The sequence below is a fragment of the Anopheles arabiensis genome, chromosome 2, assembly GCF_016920715.1.
Source record: "Anopheles arabiensis isolate DONGOLA chromosome 2, AaraD3, whole genome shotgun sequence".
NCBI classification, from domain to species: domain Eukaryota; kingdom Metazoa; phylum Arthropoda; class Insecta; order Diptera; family Culicidae; genus Anopheles; species Anopheles arabiensis.
In genome coordinates, this window is record NC_053517.1 from 5,540,001 (window position 1) to 5,561,727 (window position 21,727).

General features: G+C 48.7%; 2 protein-coding genes across 11 annotated transcripts in view; both read right to left on the minus strand.

Annotated features, from left to right (window-relative positions):
* Positions 1 to 15,806, minus strand: part of LOC120896965 (alpha-actinin, sarcomeric) — a 22,661-nt gene extending 6,855 nt beyond the window's left edge. For 3 of the 10 annotated variants that reach the window (XM_040301509.1, XM_040301519.1, XM_040301518.1), the window contains exons 1-3: positions 9,306 to 9,432; positions 7,398 to 7,895; positions 2,985 to 3,146 (exon numbers count right to left, since the gene is read on the minus strand). In XM_040301509.1, the coding sequence (XP_040157443.1) occupies positions 2,985 to 3,146; positions 7,398 to 7,517 (282 nt within the window). In that variant the 5' untranslated portion in view covers positions 7,518 to 7,895; positions 9,306 to 9,432. Of the gene's footprint in view, positions 1 to 2,984; positions 3,147 to 7,397; positions 7,896 to 9,294; positions 9,433 to 9,755; positions 9,925 to 15,713 lie in introns of those variants that run through there. The other 7 variants (XM_040301516.1, XM_040301511.1, XM_040301514.1 and 4 more) reach the window with 7 other exon arrangements.
* A 555-nt stretch (positions 15,807 to 16,361) lies between these two features.
* LOC120896968 (G-protein coupled receptor moody) lies at positions 16,362 to 20,178 on the minus strand. The gene is made up of 6 exons (XM_040301520.1): positions 18,872 to 20,178; positions 18,615 to 18,754; positions 18,141 to 18,379; positions 17,899 to 18,047; positions 17,369 to 17,829; positions 16,362 to 17,279 (listed from the first exon to the last, which is right to left on the minus strand). Exons 1-6 carry the CDS (start codon positions 18,921 to 18,923, stop codon positions 16,794 to 16,796), a joined length of 1,527 nt encoding a protein of 508 aa, XP_040157454.1. The 5' UTR covers positions 18,924 to 20,178; the 3' UTR covers positions 16,362 to 16,793.
* Between the last annotated feature and the right edge of the window lie 1,549 nt (positions 20,179 to 21,727).

A 21,727-nucleotide genomic window follows, 5' to 3' on the forward strand; every position in this document is an offset into this window, starting at 1 on the left:
GAGCAGACAATCGCAGCAACAGCAACTCACAGGATGGTTTGAACCACGCGCCGGAAGACGGAGGATCGCGCAAGAAAACGGGACCACAGCAGCGGCACTCTCCTCCACACCGCACATCATTAAGCTAACAAACAGGTGGATGATTCAGATGTCTTAAAATATTCGCTACCGTGGTTGCCATTTTCGCTTCGCTGCCGTGCTGCCGTGTTTGTATTTTAGGGTCCCCGCTACGAAAACGCTGCTAAATACACTCATCAATGGGTGCACAGGCAAACAAGCAAGCAAGCGAGCTGATGGGTGTTGCTGGGAGGGATCGTCCGCGTTTATGTCTCCCACCTACCATACCAGCGGACGCCTTGCACGTACTTTTGACGAATCATAAGGTTATATTTACCGTCCCATTATTTCGTAGAGCAAATAAACAACATTGATCATGCACGGGATCGTTCGATCGATCAGCCGCATTTAGTGGCCATCCTGTGCCATGCAGCGAGAAACAGATCGTACGAACCACTGTAACGAACCGAAGGCGTTCAAATCTAAAAGGAACAACAAAAAACTGAAGTTAAATATGACCAAAGTGTTGAGTTGGGCGTACGATCTCTGTACGCCATCACGAATGTATGCCGACCATATTTACGTTTCTTCATGCCCCGTAATCAACGGCGACAGGTATACAAAACAACACATCACCCACCACTGTCATGTGCTCAGAAAATCGCGTCCTTCAAACACAAAACGATACGAAAACTGCTCTCATTTTGTGTGACTGTATTTGCCCCCCATCACGAATATTTACCTCGGGGAATTTTTCGCTTTATTTTTACCCTTAAAAAAAGTATAAATATTTCCCCGGCCTTTTCTCTCGCTCCCCCATTGCGTTTGGTTGTGTTGTGTAATTGCACAAGACCTTCGTGTCCAATCAAATGTGGCCATGCGAGGACGGGACAAGTAGGAGGAGGTAACCGCACATTAGCAAAACAAGTGACCATCCCGGACGAACCGATGGTGGCGGCTTGTGGCTTCAGGTGGAAAATCTTTCATCAGTTCACTTGCACTAATGAGTCATGGACACGGCTTTTCATTGAACATTTTCCTCGCTCTCGCTACACCGGACACATCGTCGCTCCTGAAAGCAGAGAGCGCAGGGCAGGGGGAGGTGATGCAGGATGTCATTTGGAAAAATATTTGTTCCTACTGATTACCATTTGGCAAACGCAGCACGGGGTTGAGTTTTGGACGCATTCCAACCTACGGATGATTTATTAAATTATAACATTGACCGCCCTCCCCCTTTCTGCGCCACCACCCATTGGCAAAGGATCGTGCCAGAAGGACCCCGTCATCGTTCGCTAGCAGCTATGGCCCAGATAAACAACACCTTCGGCCCATTGCACACACTCGTCGTCCATCACGGGCACTGCTCGGAGGGACCTGTACCGTCAGCTGTCTATACAGTGTTCTTTCGCCATCCACCAGAACAACCACCGCCCCTCCCCCTTGGTTCGATCTGACTCACGCGTGGGCACGCGTCACAAAGATTGCCCTTTTTTCACACCCCCGTTCCGTTCCGGCAAGAGGCGCTTTCGAAGGTGGGTTTACACACAAGGGTAACACACCGCCGTGACTATGTATATAAACCTTGCACCGCGTGCACACCTTGCTCCGAGGAAACGCAAGACGTCACTCCGATCACTCTGGATCTAAGACCATCCATTCCCCGCCGTTGCCGCCTTGCAGTTACTCCAACGGTTCACGGTTAGGTAAGAACGTCGACCTTGGCCAGACTGCTGACCTGTCAATCTAGTACGCGGTACGTACACAAGACCGCACAGCACACTGTTAACTCAGCTGTACTCCACACCACACCACCTTGTACTCCACACCACAAAAGGGTGGTAAGACCTTCCCTCAGCGCCTGTTCTGGAGCGCTGCCATGAATGCACAACACCACAGGTGTAGTATGCAATAGCTGCTTAGATTCTTACAAAGTTGGCCATGTTGGCGATAAGAAAGCGACCGATCCGCCAATCAATCATTTGTGTCGCGAGTAGCAAGCTCGACCGATATCTTGACCGTGAATGTTGAAGTTGTCGATCAATTTGCGATACATTAGTAAACGAGCATATCAAACTTTTGTCTATCAATCAATGATGCTATTATTATCTCTGGAGTGTTCTAAATATAGTAAAGGGACAACCTGTTGTTCCGTTCATTGAATTCAGATTAGAACGCTGGTAGCGATCTTAGGAAATTTTCTGAAAAGATCTTGTAATTCTGCATAAGAATGTCTGATGATAAGAACATCATAGAATAAATATATTCTTCATTTATAACTTCAATCATCAATAACTTAAAAATCCTTCTTTTTACAACATTTTAGATTCATGAACTCCAGGAAGATCTTATCCTTTTAAAATCTCTTAAATCGAAACCTCACAATAGAATCATAAAACGATCGTAAGAATTCTTCTCAGAATGATCTCGTAACTCTAGACCAGAATGTCTGAGGACAATAAGATTCTGAGTTCATATATTACAGGAAGAAATTATCCTATTAGGCTTTCTCTACTACTTCTACGATGCTGCGAAAGAGATCATCATATCCTGATCAACAATTTTTGTTTGTCTTTGCTGCAGGTTCACACACCTATTAAATAAACATTTGCAAGGTCTTAAAATAATATTCATATCCCTCGCGCGCGCTCTCTACGTGGGCGTTCCACCTGACACACATATTTGATATCTTCGCCCAATGTTGCTTGATAAATGAACGCCTCTCTCCCAATCGCGAACGGAGCGCTCTTTCAGCAACAGAAGCGAGCTTATTAACGGCCCAGAATACGATCCATCACAAGTGACAGATATTTATTACACAGAGATTTGGCGGGACGGCTTCATTATGACACGGCAGAAGATTAAGGAGAGTAATCAAACACACTTGTACAGTGTGTGTTTTACGGGCTGTCTTACGCATGTCTTACCTTGTGGAAACGCATCTTGCCGCGGTCGGGCTTTGGCAGGGTCTCACCGGAGATGACCTCCAGCAGGAGCATGAGTTTGAGTCCGTTACGAAAATCATCCTCGATGTTCTCGATCGAGGTGCCGGCTTTACGCAGATGGCTGTTACACCAGGCGGTGAAGGTCTGTGTGTTTGAGGGGGGTGAAAGAGAGAAATAAAGAAATTAGTATAAATATTCACATTTTCATTTCAAAATGCATATCAAAATACAGTTGTGTTTAAACACCCAGTTTTTGTTACCTCTGTTCGGTTCGTTTGTATCCTTCATGCTCCCCCCCCCACCCAGGTTTTGTTTGCCTATTTGTATCTTTCATCTCACAACCCTGTGTCACACTGCTTCGCTCGCGCTTGAAGGCTAGAGGCGGAGAGGGATCAAGGTAAAAACAACACACACACACGCAGCAGGGGGCGGCGGCATTGGGGCGGGACCCACCAGATATGAGGGCAACATGAAAATTGGCAATGAGAAAATCTGTTCAGCGACGCGATGACCGAAAAATTACGGCCACCGCTGATTCTTTCATTTTTCGAGCCGCGGGCTGCCTCCTTCTTCCCCATGATGTTTGCTTGACCCAGCACAGCAGCAGCAGTCCACACTTCGTTAGAAAATGTGTGATGATCGTTCTTCTCCGTGAAGCAGTTTTTCTCGAGTTCTATAAATACGGAACCGCGTGTTGAGCTTTGAGCCCCGTCGCTATACTAGCAGCAGCAGCAGCACAGCATTTTTTCGCTGTTTATTCATGGGTTTTCATGGGGAAAAAACGAACGAAGATGTTTTGCCGCCACTTGCGCTTCTTGCACTGCACCACACCGCATCGACCCACAAAAACACCCACCTTCATTTCACACCCATAATCCAGCCCCTAGATATCGTGGAACCAGAATGGAAGGGAAGAAGAACGTCTTTATTCGCACCAGCGGAGTACGTTCCAAAAAAACAGAAGAAGCATGACGTCCAAGATTAGATTAGTATAAGCGGAACTGTCTCCAAAAAAAATCGTACGAAATGCAACAGATGTTCGTCAGTGTAAATTCTGCAAATTCAGTTTTATTGATAATTAAGCTGGAGAGCTTCTGACGAATTAGACCGCAAGTGCTAATTCTTCGGTCGCTCAATGTCAAAACTGAACCATTTGCGTCTGAAATATGCAATAGCGATGGTCGGATGGATGGTTCGATGTGTTTCCTATGCAAAAGCAGCATTAATTGACTAGATCACCCAAGGGAGAAAGAAGGGAGCTGATCGGACACAGCATCCACCGATGACCACCGGCAGCCAGGCGGCGACCACCGTTCGGTACACGCGCACGGTGTGGGAGATATTTTTAGTTGCAACTGCCGTGCTGCCGAACGCTGTGCCGATCTGTGTGCAGTGGTGTGTACGCAAATAGCAGCACGCACGATCCACACCGGAACATGCGCATTGCCGCCATCACATGGGTATGCTCTTGCGCACATAGCACACTGCGAGAGAGAGAGCGGATCTTCACCTCACCTCCCATCGAAAGGGTCACAACACGCCAACGATTGTTGTTGCGGGCCAATGTTTTGAGGACGACCGATCGGATTCTGTTGGCCAAATTTTAATGTGAGCACCACCCTTTTTGCCCCTTCCTTTGTGTAATGCATGCATTAGCATCAGCCCCCCACATGGCATGGCATGGCGGCAAACAAAGTCTCGAGAGTGAAAGCTGTGTTGCATTTTGTTGTTTGCCCATTTTGCTGCTCAACAAATATTGTGTAATGTGTGTAATGCGTTCCTCCGATCCGCACAACCCTTATGCTCTCACGCAGGGACGACAGGAAGGGTTGGAATGGTACCCTTCTTCTTACCTCACATTCCCGAGCAATTTCCGAAGCATTTTAGCTGCGAGAGAGAGCAACTGACTCTTTTTCTTCTTCTTCCTCCTTCTCCCCCTCTCCTCTTTTTTTGGCCAATACACTTCATAGTCTAATTTTAGTTGTCCTTAACCACATTTTCTCGAGGTGGCGCGCGGATTTCGTTTTCCTCGCCGCTTGGCGGCGGCTCATCCTCAGACATATGGGTGCATGGTGTGCTTCTTGTGTTTCCTTCGCAATTTCCTCCTCTTCATCTTGCTTTACTACTCGGTCAATGCGTCTAGGAGTAGCATTGTTGTCCTCCCCACGCATCTTCCCTTCCACATATTCAAGTGCGTTAGAAGCAACAACCACTTAATATATATAGGTATCCCCAACGCCCTCATCACGTTTTAGCTAGCGATAGTTTTACTACAATGGGCAACAGAAAATGCACACAAAAAAGAGGTTATGGCAGGCGCCAGCAGCAGGCCGACCGCTACACCGCAAACGCCGACCTGACCCCTAATTATACCCGCAGCGCCCAAACGCGCGATAAAACCCGCTCTCGCCGCCGCCAACATCGCGTGGCATTTTCATTTCAGTCGCTTACAAGCGCAATGCGATCGATCGATGATCCTAATTGCCATTCGACGGACGGACGGACGGACGGTTCGGAGCCAATTAATTGCCCATCCTCCCCCATGTGTGTGTTCCCCAAGCCGCTCCGCCACAATGGCTGATTAGACACATTGCGATCTGAGTTCCCACATGCGTGTGCATTAAACGTTGCATTGTATTATGCTGCTGCTGCTGTTGCTGTTTGACGGGTGCATCAGGGCAAATTGTGCAATTTGCACGTTCTTAGCATCGTTATGAGTTTTACAGCATCATCCCGCGCACTACTTTTGAAACAGTTTATTATAGGGTTTTCAATGATTTTCCTTATTTTCTTCTACTCTTTACTGACAAACTAAATAATCCAACATTTATTTTTCCCGACCACCTTACGAAGATCGGTGGTGATCGTGCAGACAGCGACGTTTGCCTCGCAGATGGAGACGCACAGTAGTTTTCCTCGGTTTCCTCGGAGCCGCAGAGAGCAGGCAATGGCGCCACAGTTGCGCCTGCGTGTGTGCACCAACCCATCCTCCCCATTAGCCGACCGAGAGCAGCATCGCCATGGCAGCAAAACATGCCAACTTAAACTCTGACAACATCGTGCGAAAGAGGGTCTCGGGGGGTGTTCGCCTCAAAACAACGAAAAGAAAGAAAAAAAATACCCGCCGCCAACCAACGCCCAACGGAACGTACCAGAACTTGGCTGTCATGTGAAAGGGGCGATGTAACGAGCAGGGAAAAAGAAAGTTTTCTTTTTGGCAAAACAAAAAAAAATGTACACACACACACACGCACGTACAGGGTGATTTTGAAGGCGACGATCGTAAGAGATACCAACACCGTAGCGTGTTCGTAGCGCTTTACTGTTAACGGTGATTTCGAAAATAGATCAGTCCTTTTTTCCACCCAGAAGTGGGAGAGCTAAAGACACACACACACACGGGGAGGGAAGAAAGCTTAAGCTAAATGGGGTGCGTAAGAGCGATGATCCTCCACCATTCTCACAAATATCTCGGGGAGATTTTCCAGCTCGTATTTCATTCGCCCGTTTCAAAGTGGCTCGACGGTTCGATGACATTTCCACACGTCCCGCGACTGGCTGTGGGAAGATTTATCATCCGTTCGACAGTTGACACTGTTGGCAGTGTTGGTCTGGTGCTCTCTCCGGCAGCAGTGGAATAGAAAAGCGACATGTGGCCGTGATGAACCGCATGCTTTCTCTTTTCCAATAAGAAAACGAACTAGAATGCGATTCGTTGCAAATCTCACCAGAGTTGGACGGCTCTATCATGCGAAATGGTAACCTTGAGATGCAAAGACACATCTTCTCTTCAGGCCCACATGTGCAATTTAGCTCCACCACCACCCCCTCCCCTGCTCGGCCCCGACAGACTCCGAGAACGGGGTCATCGCGGCCCGAGCAGCAACAATGTCACGGTGATGATCGAGCAAGTGTGTTACATCACTCGCGAGTTGCTTCGCTCTATGTGCTTCGCTTTTGCGCGATCGATCATCAGCAGGTGTTCCCGACCAGCAGCAGCATCCAAACCATCCCAAGAGAAAGAGAAGTTCGCCGTCTATCATAGTCGTGCTGACGCATGAATGGATTTGAGCGCGCAGCTCCCGGATCCGCGCGGACACTGCTGCGGCGACTCATCGCACTCGCAGTGGGTCAATCGGTGTTGCCCAGTAGGCGCAGTTTGCGTCACTCGAGACCCGACGTCACTGTCATGCTCGATTCGTCACCCTTTTTCCCACACTACGTCACCGATAGCAACCGATGCAAGTGATGATCTATCCCCCACCCCCACTCCCGCGCTCATCTTGATCATCTTCGAAGATGATCCTCAAAATCTTGACCCTGAATTCCCTCCCAACCCCAGCTCTTTCACTCCATTTCCCCCCATCCCCCTGTCCTTCCCCACGGGGAACTCACCTTTTTCTGCTGCTTCTCCCAGGCCGGATCGAGCAGTCCCTCCCGCTCCCACTCCTCCTCCTGCTCCATGTAGTTCTCCTCGCCGCCGTACTGGCCGACGTATCCGCCGTTCTCCATCATCTTTGCAGCGAGCTTTCGTTCGATCGCTCACACACACGCACACACACCCGGATCGCACACGACACGGAGAGAAAGAGGATATTATGGCACCAACTCACGCCGCACTACTCGCCGTCGTCGTCGTCGTTCGAACAGGCACTGGCACTCGCTATCGCGCACACTAGCCAACTAAGTAGACAACACACTGGTACCACACCACTGACTGCGCACACACCTCGGCGGTTTTCCACGGCGCGGCTGTACCTTTTTTTTTTGTTTGCTCTCTTCTTCGTTACGCCGTTTGCTTTCTTCTCTTTCCGTTTCCGAGAGAGAGAGAGTGTGTGGTCGATCCTCGGCTCGAACACGAGACGAGGGGGGGGGATGTTTTCCTCAGCTGGGCTGGGTAAAAAATAATAGAGAAATTTTGCTTCACTAAACAACAACCACTAACAGCGGGGCGCTCGGTGCCAACTACTACCGCAAAAACCACCAATTTCTCGCTCTCTCGCACAGTAACACTATTCCTCTCTTAAATCCACTCTCTATCTCTTTCGCTCTTTATGTCTCTCTCTCTCACACACTGCTACTACATCCGAGTGAGCTGAGTGAGACAAAGAGATCGTTCCTGGTTAACTTCATTAACCCTTATCCGCTCAATCGCTCAACACCGTTCGTAAACGCGCTGAGCGAATCCTGACAGTTGCGTTGATCTTGAAGCGTACCCAGAGAGAAAGAAGAGCGGTGGGTGTGTAGGGGGAGTTCAAAATTGTCGTTTTTCGTCACCCAGCATATATCACAGGCAGGAGCAATAAGGGAAAGAAGTACACTCGAACGCACCACAGCAAGCAAAGCACAGCAGCAAGCCACGGATCGCGGAAGATCCACGGTTAAGTAGGCGCGGGAGTGCGCGTTTTTTTTTTGCTCGCAATTAGATCGACAACTTGCCAGCAACACACAGTTTGAATGTTTCGACCACTGCCAGTGGATGGGTTGAATACGTAACGCGCTCGTCCCGGTAGGACGTAAGCCATCAGTCGTTACAGCACAATGACGAAGGTTACGATCGGTGCTGTTTTCGTATGTGTGTGTGTTTTAGTGGACTATTGAACTGACGATCAATTTCCTTCTTTTGCACAATTAGACACAAAGATACGGAGCAAATTGGAGCAAAAAACTGGAAGAAGTTAAGGCTCTACTAGAGGTACATTAGAAGAAATTGATAACATTACTTTTATACTGTTGCAAAAGAAGGCCTGTGATACTTCAGTCACCGTGCACACATCTAGAACCTTCTCTTATATAATTGGCTCTACATATGAGTGTATATTTTGAACCCAAAAGTAGATCTACATGAAGTAGGACAACTTTGAAGACAGACGGATATCGAAATCCTCCAATTAAAATTAAATTAAATTCAAATCATTGAAGCGCACAGACGGCTTAAATCCCAACCCCAAATGGATGAGCTCCAGACACACGCCAGAACATCTGCCAGATATCCAAGATCATACGCACAGCAGTCACGAAACATCCACTTCAAACGTTGCGAGCAAAGTTGGGATTCCAAAAGCGATCCACATTCCAGTCCACAGTCCATGATCACGATCGTTTCAAATCAGCCAACCGAAAATACGTAGAGCCTCATATTTTGTTTTTCCCCCTCTTCTTCCATTGCTTCTATCACACACAATCACACTACAGCAAATAAACAAAAAATCAGTGCAGTAAACCAAAATTGTGTCGATTTTTTTAACAACCGCCGCCAGCGAACACGGAGGTGAAAAGCGACCAAACGAACCACTACTTTACGGTTAGATAAGGTGATGGAGATGACGGTTTTCGTTTCGTCGGACTGATCGCGTCGGTAGCGAACCCAAAACTAAGGCCCATCGGTCCCGTTGGACTTGGCCCGTGCGCGCCCGCCCAGTACGTTGCGCGGTGGCGGCGGCGCGTAATATTCTCGGCCGGTTGCGCGCGCATTCGCACTAGCAATTTCAATCGAATCCTTCACTTCACATGCTCTCTCTCTCCTTCGCACTGCTTTGCAAACACACACACTCACACACATACAATCTATTGCTTGTTTTAACGCATCTTGTGCCTACGCACAGAGCACCACCACAACCTCCACACGTGCACGGTGCGTTTTGCATCCCGCGTCCCACGCGGAATATTCAACCTGGAGCCACTGTTTCTTACATTACTAACAACACAACAACAAAAGGACAGGTGCAGAACACACCCAAACTAACTCCCCACCCAAAAGATAAGCCAGCAAGCGCTGATATCGCTGAATTGCTTTACCGTGTAGCGTCTTGTGTACACGTATCCGCAATTGTGGCCACACTATCGTCAGCAGCAGCAGCACAGGCAACAGCAACGCACGAACGTTCAGACGGAACTGACGCTGCCTGGGGTAGGCTCGGGCACAACCGACCCAACGACGACGACAGCAAGCAACGAAACAAGCAGATAAAAACTCGCGCTCGCCCCACCAACTCACCCACTGGCAGACAAAGAGCGACGAAGCGAGCGGGCGCACCGAACCCGCAACCCGGGTGCAAACAAGAGCGCCTGCGTTCCTAGATTAGCAGTCCCTTCGATCGATTGCTAGACCCGCGGACAGACGGCTGGGGAGGTGGAAGGAACAATAAACAAAACTTACAAAACAGCCCATTAAAACACACACCTTACAGCGCCCCGGTTAATTGAGCCGTCGAATGCGCTGATCAAACAAAACGATCGTTTGTCATCTAATTGGAAATGTCTCAGGCGGTTCGATGTCTTGGCTTCCGACTCCATCACCGAACCTTCCGGTAGACCGGTGCCGACCAATTAGTGCGAGACACCTTCTGCTAGATCAAATAACGCAACCCCCCACGAAAAATGTGCCAAAAACGTAACGCGTGTGCGTGCGTGCGTGTGCCAAACATCCACGCAATGGGCCGGTTCACACCTAGCTCCCCTCCTCACCGCTAATGCACATGACGGCACGACATACACACGCTCACGACGGGATCTATTTTTAAAAAAAGAAGCACTTTTAACACCCTGTCGATCGTGTGTGTGTGTGTGGAACATAGAGGAGAGCCGATTCTGAACCCGTGGTGAACCCTAACGAAGCGGTGAGTTTGGATGGATGGATGCATCGGGCGGAAAATCGTTCCGTTCCGTACGGGTGCATGGCATGCCGCGTGGTGGAGGAAATTACGCGACGAACGATGACAATAAAGAAGCGAAGGAACAACTCCAAACGCACACCAAACACACCGATTAGAACGGAACCGTTTTGGCTACTGGCTGATACAGCTGTCATTTCGTGGGACTGTCATCTTGCTGCTTCTGGTTAGGAAGATGATCGCGATCGCTATCGGCACTCTCCATCAGAGGAAGCCCATATATCGGGGGGAGCGAAGAGGGAAGGAATTCACACACTTCCGATCAGCAGCTCGATCAATCTATGCGTGGTTCCGCTTTAATGCCCATCGGGTTTGTTCAATCGCCATCGGAGTGCGCTCCACCACGCACATCGGAATCTGCCGCCAATTCAACGCGTAACTCAATGGTGCGTAAAAATGTTACACATTTGCGCGAGTTGGTCTCATTTTTTGTACTCTTTTTTTGTTGCTTTCCTTTCTACCGCCCAAAATTCCGTGCAGCAGCCGTAGCTAATGGATTTCACACGTACTACTACGCGCGGTGGCAGCTCCGGTTGGCCAGCATGCACAAAAAAAAACCGGCACACACGCGTGCTGGGCGTGCTGAAAGAAAGAGATAATTTAATGAATTGTCATAATTACTAATGCAGCTGGTGCTTTTTGATCTTCTTGCTGGGGGTACTGCCGTAATGTACTGTGGGCTGAGCGCACCGGGTGGGGAGGTATTTAAATCTCCCACTTGATGTGTGCGTATGTGTGCCACTTACATTGTTGTGCTCGGTGTGCTCAATTTGTTTTTGCTTTTCTTGCTATGTTGTTGATTTTCGTACTGCTTTTTTTTTTGGTAGAATATCTTAAACATTGTCTTGAAAATTAAAAAGCCAATTAAGCTCTATGGTCATGTAATAAGCGTACAATGGAGGGTTCGGGGATTCGTTTCGATACGGACGTGCTCGATTGATTTCATCGTCCGCGGAAAGCAATTGCTTCGGTGAAAGTGGCCAGTTAAGTGCAGGCTCATTAGACAAAGAATAGAAGGAAGCAGATAGAACGGAAGTACAAACAACCGTTTTGGGGTTTCTAATGCTTACAAGCCTCACTTGGTTAAGGTGCTCTTCGAGCAGACAACATTGCAGCGCATTGTTGCTGTAATTATTGTTTACCTTCAAATTCGATTGAAACGTACAACACCTACCAGCTTGTTAGCTGTCTATCAAAGACAACAAACAACCGATTTGACCAGCGAAATTGCGCCTTTGATACCTGATACCTTTCCATCTCACGCTCCCATTAGATTATGCCCATAAAACGAAACCCCAACGATGCGATCGATCCGAAGATAGGGGCGATCTGATCTTAAAACACTTTCGACGTGCGACACCCGTTGCGGAAATGTAAATTATCCCATTTACACACCACGGAAACGGAAACTCGATCAGGCCCACATTTGGGCATTGCTGGACGCTGGAGGTGCCCACTGTGCCTCCGACAAAGGTCGACCGACACGAATTATGCATTCACCGAGCGGGACAATTACACCTCCGATTGTCGTAATTTATTGCGCTGCCGATAAAGATGGATTTGACGGAATTTTGCATTAGCATTGGCAGCACAACACTTTGTCAAAACAAACACGCGTCGATACGATTAAGGAGGGCATTACATTCCGCAACGCTTTCCAGGTTGCTGGAAGCTCAAGTGGATGGTTTGATAATCGCTGTCAGATAAGGCAGGGTTTGGTGTCGATATAGGCATTTAAATTCTTTCTCACTTTCGCCACTTTCGGCGCTTCTGCTGAGTCACGATTCGATCATATGATTCATGGACGACGCGTACCGATGAGGATGCCGTTCACATGCCTTCGTTGCTTTGTGAGTGCTACGAAATCCGAGATAACAACTTCCATGGACAACTGTGTACGGCATACAGCCTTCAAGCGCGGATTGGCGGAGGCAAATATTGAACTCGTGTAAAAATATCCTTTTTTTCCGAAACGTGTTGCTTTTTCGGTTCTTTTTTTCTGTTTGTTTGCTCTGTCGTGGGTTATTTTAAATTTGGGACAGTTTTCGAGGACAGTGCGATGCCGAGAGCATAAAGCCAAGAGTGCCATTGCCAACTTTGGTTGCAGACGGAGGGATTGGGTGGTTGGGTGGCCATGGGTGAGTTGGGTTGGTCCTAGATACCGACCAACGACTGTGTGCACGAGAGAGAGAGAGAGAGTGAGAGAAGGGAAGGTCTCCACCGGGAAAGATAAAAATAGCGCGTGGAATGATCCGTGGCCCTGCTCGCTACATTATCGCGCAACGTGCGTGTGTCACCTCGCATCTCAGACTCAGTCCATACTCCATGGACTTTCATGGACATTGATGGGGCAACGGATGAATCGATTCCAATTTCAACCCATACCCTTTTGGATCCATTTCCGAGCCCAAGGAATCAAGCGTTCGATTACCGTTCCCTGCTCAGAGGTGAAGTTCGTCTTTCATTCATCACTTTCCGGTCATGATCGCTAATGGAATGCGTTTCCGTTGCGTTTTATCACTCGCCCCATCGCTAAGAACTTAATCTCTAACTCCCATTAGTTGTAGCTCAATGTTTCAAAGCCCCCCTGCTGCTCGATCGCACTCCTGGCCCTGAACGCAGAGCATCGGGCGCACCCCGCACCAGCAGGTGGGTGCAAACCGGGTGGGACGGATGATGTAAAATTATGAATTCACGTAGGGAAAGCTGTGAGAGAAAAAGAAGCAAAAGCAAATCAATTTCGGACAACAACTGGTCCACCACCACCACCAACACCCCCTCCTCTCCCTATGTTTTTGTTTGTGTAATACAACACACGCATCCTATTTTTAGAGACTGATTTTTCTTTACTGGCTCGCAAAAATAGAACATCTTCTCACGGTGGATACTTTATGGGGAATTATTTATAGGACACGTACGCAGAGCGGCCGGCCGAAACACACATCGCGGACCTCACTCGGCACCATCTATACAGGCCAACCGGGCTGGCAGGCTGGCAGGCAGGCCGGCTAGCTGGCAGGCAAGCAAACAAACAGTGCTGAGTGAAAATCGTCAAATAAATAGCAACAAAAACCTTAAGACAACAACAGCAACAACACGGCACATGCAAGCTGAGATATGCCACATCTTTAAAATCTTGCAATTAAAACGAGAATGTGTGTTAAATGAACCGTTTTAAGGAGTAAAATAAAATGGGCAACAATGCGTTCAAATGTCTGTTTTACATGTTTTCCCGGCACATTTCAATTTAGGGAAAATATAATATGCCAAAATTTAGTGCGAAAATAGGGACTGGGACCCCATCCTACTCTTTCTCCAGATGGGCAAGGTGGTTCCTTTTGCCCAACACTCGAGCATAAAAAGGGGTGAATCGTGTATGAAGTGTGGGTTGAAAAACAACGGGAAACAGAAACACACACACACACATGGCCATTTAATCGGATAGGGGGATGGATTGTGTTGAAAATTGTAAAAACAAATGTAACACACACACACACACACTTCTTTGGTCGCCAAGTGAGGAAATGAAACATGCGTGGGGAAAATTGGATCGGAAAGGAAATCCTATCGGCTCCCCACGTCCGCTTCCTCTTCCTCTCTATCTCTCTCTGTCTGCCTCTAGAACGACACATCCACAACCCGAAAACCTGTCCCCGAACCCTCTCGCACAGGGCAGGGGGCAAGAGCAGGGCAAGTGGCGAGGAATGGACAAAACCGGTACACGCAAAGGGAAACTAACAGGACAGACAGGTTAGAAACATAGAGGGCCAATGTGGGCCGGCGGCCAGCAGCAGCGGAGGCGACAACGACGCAGTGATCCCAATCTATTTTTTGCAACAAAAACCGTCAACCGTTGCCAATTTGCAAACACAAAAAAAACACCCGACACCCGTTAGCCGACGTTTCCGACGGAACGGTTGACGATCGAGGCAACCGGTAGAGGCGGCAAGCGACGAACCTTTGCAAAGCTGTCCTTAACGCCTCATCATAACCCTTGAGTGAAGGGTTCTGTGTTTTTTGGGTGGGCGCGATTTTTTTTTCCACATTTCATCAAAGCACTCCATTTCCTCTCTGTCACAGAAAAACACACTCACTCACACACACCGATGCAGGGAGAGCAAAACAATTGCACACAGCAACGTAGGCAAGCGCAGAAAATGTGCCCATCTCGTCGCGTCCCTCTAGCAAAAACCGGCTAGAGCGTCTACCCCGTGAATAGAAACGGCAAATGGCGTCAACGACGACGTCGCTAAAATGCGAACGCGCGGAGTCGCGAAAATTACTTGCCCACCTTTGCCGTCCTCCTACCCCACACCACCTGGTCATCCCCACCGGGCAGGGGGAGGCCAAAGAATGCCGACTGCGATGCGTAAATCGGGTCTTCTTCTTTTGCTGAGTAGTGTGCGTGTGTGTGTGTGTGTGCACCTCCATCCCTTTCCGCTGATACAATCGCTGACAATGAGCATTTTTCGTCTGTTTTCGCTTTCGCGGTGCGCGTTTGTGTGTAAACCACCGCAAACACACCGTATTCGCAAACCACAGCTCCGGTGCGTGTGTGTGTTTGTGTGCCTGTGTGCCAATTTAAAGAGACGCCGTTGCGAATTATGAGCGTTTGTGAGGAGGTGGGAGAGAGGTGAACGAAATAACGACGAAAACAAACCACTTCCAGCTACGATCGTCCCTATTAAATGCACTTCTTGATGATCGTCATACACACTCACACTACGATACGCGTCTTTCAGCACAAAACAATTCCTCAAACTGCTAAATAGGTCGATCGGGTTGCAAATTTTCTCTCTTTTTGCACTGTTTTTTATTCATTCCTACCCGCTTCCTACGACGGGTTTCTTAGCACTGGCAGAAACGGTACACTGCAACTGCAACACTCACCACCCCACTCTCCACCTTGCTGCTGCTGCTGCTGCTGCAGTCCCCTCCGCAACACCTTTTTGTTCACGCACGTCCGGGTTGGTTCCGCTGAACCCGCCGGATGCTACCGCCGCTAATCAACCCGAAACCACACAAACACGCCCGATACCTGGGTCGGTGGTACGCGTCCTTCACGGTGAAATTAGTGAGCCGGTTTTTGGATGGATCGGACGGACAGGGCACGGGGGAGGCTCGAAAAAGGGTCACTTGTTAAAACATTTACACACTCTTTCGCTACAAACTAACTAACTAGCTGCGTCTGCTGCTGCCTCTGCCTGCTGTACACAACCAAACTGGAATCAACGGTATTGTGATTGCACACACAAACAAACCCGACCGCACACACTCGCAGTCGCGCGGATGTCAAAATTTGATTCTGACGTTTCGGGACAGTTGGTGGCGGCGCCGCGTTTCGCCCCGATGCAAATTGGATAATTTTTTGGTTTTGCTATTTCTCAAACGTGGCTTTTCTTCCGACAAATTTTGGCATTGTTTTCCCATCGATTGTTGTGATGCACTTCAAATTATGTAAATTCGATACTGTGTTTCAAATTCAAAACAGAATCGCATTCAACGAGTGCCTAGTGGCGCGACACTTTGGCACAGTGGGCGACGTTTCTTCTCAAATGGCCAAACTTTTCAAACAGTTTTAAACGACTTTTTACGGTTTCAAATGTTTCAAATCAAAAGTCCATCCTCATCTTTTACATGGTATTTCGGCATCAAAACATCAAAAGAAAAGGCAAGTTTTGTCTGTAAAATGAATCTTTATGCGAAAACGAATGAAAACATGAACAAGACAAGACCTGAAATACACCATCTAACGTTTACCACATGTAGGCTGCTGCTGAATTCCTCTCTTCCTTTCTAACAAGACACCGAAGATACTAAATGGCTTATGGCTTATCTCTGTCGTAGCAACCGAAAACACCCTAACAAAAACATGAACACCGATGTCACCTCGTTCCCAAAGAGAAAATGTAAGCTAGATGGGTCGACTGTTTCGCAAGCCGTTACTAAATGCGCATGATTCCTGATCTTCGTACAATGGATGAACTACTTACGATACGATTACGATACTACACCTAGAACACAGATACAAAGGACTAGCTTTGGGTGAACTTTTCTTTCTTTTCTTCTTCTTCTTCTTCTTTTTCTTCTTCTAATCGTTCTCCTCGTGGCCCCTATGTTAACACTTCGACGCAAAGCGAAGCACGTTGGCCGCTTTATGCTGCTTGCATTTGCTTTTAGCGATCTCGTACGTACGGCAGAGCACCAGGTCGGAGTACGCTTGCCGGTACTCGCGCGACATTACCACGTAGATGATGGGATTGATGCAGGTGGTCAGGTAGATCAGCAGATACGACACCACGTTCAGCACCTGCACGCTGGGACGGAACAGCTTCACCACCGTGATCGGTAGATAGCACACGAGAAACGCCAGAAAGATCACCAGTATCATCTGCAGCAGCTTCTTGTCCTTGGCGGACATCTTGCCCGCGCTCATGATCGAGGCGCCGGATGTGTTCAGATGCTTCTTGCGCTTTCGCGCATTTACATTGCTCGCGTTGCGCCTTACCCCCGGCCCGGATGCGTTTGCGTACCGTGGCTGATTGCGCGACTTCACGTTGCTATTCTCCAGATATCCTTCTTCCTCGGTTTGGTCTGGCGGACTCTAAAATTAGAAGCAAATCCAGACGTTAAACTCCGGGCCGAGAGCTACTCCAAAACACACACGCAGGAAACAAGCTAATCAATTATCACCCTATTGCCACTACAATCGCAGTGATCGAGGACCGTGTGGTGGTTGTGGGTCGGCTTCACATCCACTGCCCGGTGTGAGACATCCTCCGTCGATGAGCTGGTGCTGCAGAATATTTCATTCTCCGTGCTCGAATCGATGTAGTGCCAGTCGGCGTCGTGTTGACTAAAGTTGATGTACGACAAGGGCGGCGGTGCTGGCAGATCCTTCTCCGGAGTGATCGTTGCTGACGAGCCGGCGTACTGGCCCGGATGCGGGGCTGGTTGTTGTTGTTGCTGCTGCTGGTTGCTCACTGCACTGGACACATCCTCCACGCTGTTTTCGTCCAGATTGTCGCCTGGCAGATCTTTGGTTCGCAGCGCGGTCGATCGTACAATGTAGAATATTCGTGCGTAACAAACAATGATCGCCAAACAGGGCAGGGCAAACGCGATGAAAAACAGGAACTGTTTCGGTGAGTTGTCTGTAAATGGGGAAAATGGAGAATATTGAAGGGCTGGAAGCTCTGATGCACAAGAAAACGGTGCCTTACTCTGACTATCAGGCAGTATCGAGCAGGAGTGAATGTTAATGTCGAGACCAAACTTGCCCCACTTTTCGTGCCACGTGGGCAGCAGCGAACCGAAGCCAAGTATCCAGGTAAACGCCACCATCAGACAGAGATTTTTCGTACGATAGATTCTTCAATGTTTCAGTTTACCAAAAAAAGGAAATTAATTAGCGTTTGAAGTTGCTGCTGCAACTCAGAGACCCACACACAGCGTTGGCGCTCACCTTTGATACAGCCGCTGATGGCCGATCATAATGTAGCGATTGATTGTGATGGCCAGTATGGTAAACAGCGAGACCGCCAGCAGCCCGTACCGCATCATCGGGAGCAGCCGGCAGAACAAATCCCCATACAGCCAGGCCTGGTGCCAGAAGGTGCTCGCGGCCAGCGGCAGGTTGAAGCAGCAGAACAGCAAATCGGAGAACGATAAATTCATAATGAAGACGGCCGTTGCGTTCCGCGTCTAAAGGGAGGAAAACGGGAGCAGGTAGTAGTACCGGCATCAGCTGTACCAGCAAGTTGCCAACACTCCCTGCCAATGCACTATTTATGGCTTGGCCAATGTCGAATTCTCTCCCCGGAATTCGACTTCTGCTGTTTGGACAGCGAACCAAGGGGGCAGAAGCCCCATTAATCTGCTTGACTCACGGCACCTGTTTTTAATGGCGGCCGTGCCATTCCCGCCATTCGATACGCACCTTCTTACTCTTGACCAAGGCCACTATTGTCAGCAGATTGCCCGGCACGCCGACGACCATGTACGCGATGCACGTCACCGTTGCGATGTTGAGCAGCACCCGTGGATATCCGGTGTAGAGCGGTATCGCATCGCTGGATCCTGTGCGCGAGAGGGGGGGAGGGGAAGAAAGGAGGCGATATTTTGGTTTCACATCCATGGTTCACTTCCAGGCCATCCCTATTCCACCCCACGGATGCGTCATGCACCGTTGTTTACCGTTGTTGGTGAAGTTGCTGTGCTCCGGATGACCAGTATCGAACAGATCCATGGCTACCCTGATTGACCTGCACGTATAGTACGCACGTACCTCACTCGCACTCGTTACAGATATCACTCATCGCGGATTGCGTGCCGCAAACCTTTTTTCCCGAAAACTCAAGCAGGCAGCAAAGACACACACACAGAACAGATGTCTTCCTTCCAGATTATACGTCCACTTGCTCCAACATGGTTCGCAACACTGATTTCGGCACGCGTCTGTCTCTGTCGCTCGGTGAAATTGTGAAGATTCTAGGCCACTTCAAAATCGGCAGCAGCAGCAGCAGCCGCCGCCACTAGAGATTGTTGTTGATGATGCTGATGATGATGGTGATGATGATGATGTTGATTGTTACTCGAGCTGCGGCACAGAATTCTTAACAACAATCTCCTCCTGCCAACCCAAAACCACCCCTCTACTGACCGGGGTGCGAGCAAGATTGAACCTGGACGAGAGCGTCCGCGAAGAAATGAACCAAAACCCGTACCGTTTAGCCGCTACGACCGTCGACACATGCGCCGCCTACTGCCTTCCACTGACTGGACCATGCCCATCGGCACGGGGGTCAGCACGGGCTACTTGACGGGCTGCTGGGTTTTCCCGCACTGGAAGGGAATTGTCGACCGGGCCGAACGAAGAGGGAGGGGGATGGTGGTGAGTTTGTGAGAAAAACGGCAACAACAGCAACAAATAGCCAAACAGTATGCATATAAAAATAGAATCAATTTATGCGCACCACAACAACCGACGGCTAGGACCGGACGGTTGGTTACAGAGCGGTTTATGTTTTCTTCTCCTGCCTCTGTGTGTGTATTTGTTTTTTTTTTTCTTCGAATCGGTGGGTTGATTATTCTTTTGCTTGTTTCGATTTTACTACACACAAAAACGCACGTTCAAAAGACAACGCCAAATGGGAGAGTAGTGGGTGGAGTGGGGTGGTGGTCTGAAACGTTCGACACGGTGGGATGAAATAAAATTTTCCAACCGTAAACTGCTCCGGAGAAGAAGGAAGTCGTTCTTTCGGCGGTTACGATGTCGCGAATGTTGGCCATCGGCTTTGAAGGAAATGGACGCAGGACACACACAGGGGGAACGATCTTCACTACACGAACGAGCACACACACACACACACACACACACACGCCCGATGTTTAATGCCGGAAAAGTGTGTCCATCGCAATGTGGAAAACGACACAGTTCCTGGCCGGCGGACGGTAACGCACTGCAGCGGCCACGGTTAATGCAACGACGACGTCCTCCTCCTTTCTGGTCCGCGGTCAGACTACACTGCGGGATGGCTAGTAAAATGGGGCACACGTACAAGCATACAAACACCCTCGCTCCTCGACACACACACACCGACAGAGTCACATGCTCACACACTGGTGCTAGTCCATTGTTTACTTTATTTTGTAATGTAAACTAATTTAGCCGACACCGTAGGATGAAGAAACACTTCGGCCGACACGCTGGACACGCGGTGGTCTGCAACCCTCCCGGACCCACCCGACCTGTGGTGGCGGTGATGGTGGGGGCGGGTGGTCTTAGGGTGTTGGGTGGGTTGTGTATACATGCCGTACCCCGTCGTAGGCAGGCTTTTCTCGTTTTCACTCGGACGAAAGGGAAATTCATGTCGCCGATATTTGCCCGCGGTAGGAAATGCCGTCCCGTGTTTGATGTCGCTTGCACGCAAGTTGGTTTGAATCCGTGCAAGGGCGCGCACGTGCGCTCGTGTGCAAGTTGCACCGTGCCGTTTTTGTTGCCGTGTTGCCATGGCAACGGAATATTTTGGCGGGAAATGCATCGACACGTGTGGTCTGTTTTTTTTCTCTTGACTATTTAAATAGAAGCGATGAAATGCGTCGACATCAACCAAATACGAACACCATTTGACAAACAAAAAATGCTCTTAAAATCTGGGAAAGACTGTATGCTGGAAACATGCAAAAAAAAGAAAGTAGCAATTATGACTGATTTCCAGACTTAAGGAGAAAATGTGTGAACAACGTCGGTTAGATTCATAATCTGATCTGAAAGCATCGGGGATGACGAGCATCCTGCAGTGCCAGATGCTACCAGTCCTAGTGACAAAGCTAATCTCTATCCTCCTCTATTCTGTCGACCTTTTTTCAACTATTTCCTTTCCCCCTTGCTTTCAGGACGCAGGCCACATTTTCACGGTACATCAGGAGAGAGGAGAAAAAATACCAGCTGGAAACAGGACTATTAGAAATGAGAGTGAGTGAGACGGAGACGGCTCTCTGTTGGTGTTTGTGAGACGGCAAGTATGCGGTCATTTTTCCTTCATTATTTAATTGTTCGAGATAAATGAGGGAGAATGGGAAATGCATTTCAACAAACAGGACAAACATCAAAATATTTACCACCATTCACTTATATCACCAGCATTAATCTCGATTATGTTTATGAAACAATACACGTATTATAATAAATTTGTAACATTTTCAAATACTCATGCCAAGCGAACAAAAAATGAATGATTTATCACTTCAACATCAACTGCAGCGGTTTGGTAACAAAACGTTTGCCTCTTCCTTGTGTTCTTCCCGGATTAACTTGCGCCGTATGTATTACAGCCTTTGTTTTGGTTTTGTCTTTCATTCTACACAACATTTGCACAACACGGCTCGGGCCGCACGAAGGAGAAAGCGAGACGGCTAGAGAGCGGAGATGAATGAAGAGCGCGCGCACGCGCTCTCGCCTAACACGTTCAGATCGCGAGAGTAAATAAGCCGTGCTACCGGCATTATCCGTGATGGATGCAGCTCACACGGAGTGGGAACAGTTTTTCA

Bases quoted from the DNA above. Each gene is read 5' to 3' on its own strand.
- LOC120896968 (XM_040301520.1), bottom strand. From the start codon at position 18,923: ATGGATCTGTTCGATACTGGTCATCCGGAGCACAGCAACTTCACCAAC. The intron at 18,048-18,140 runs GTGAGCGCCAAC...GAAACATTGAAG, and splicing joins CATCAGCGGCTGTATCAAAG to AATCTATCGTACGAAAAATC. The intron at 17,830-17,898 runs GTAAGGCACCGT...CCCCATTTACAG, and splicing joins GATACTGCCTGATAGTCAGA to ACAACTCACCGAAACAGTTC.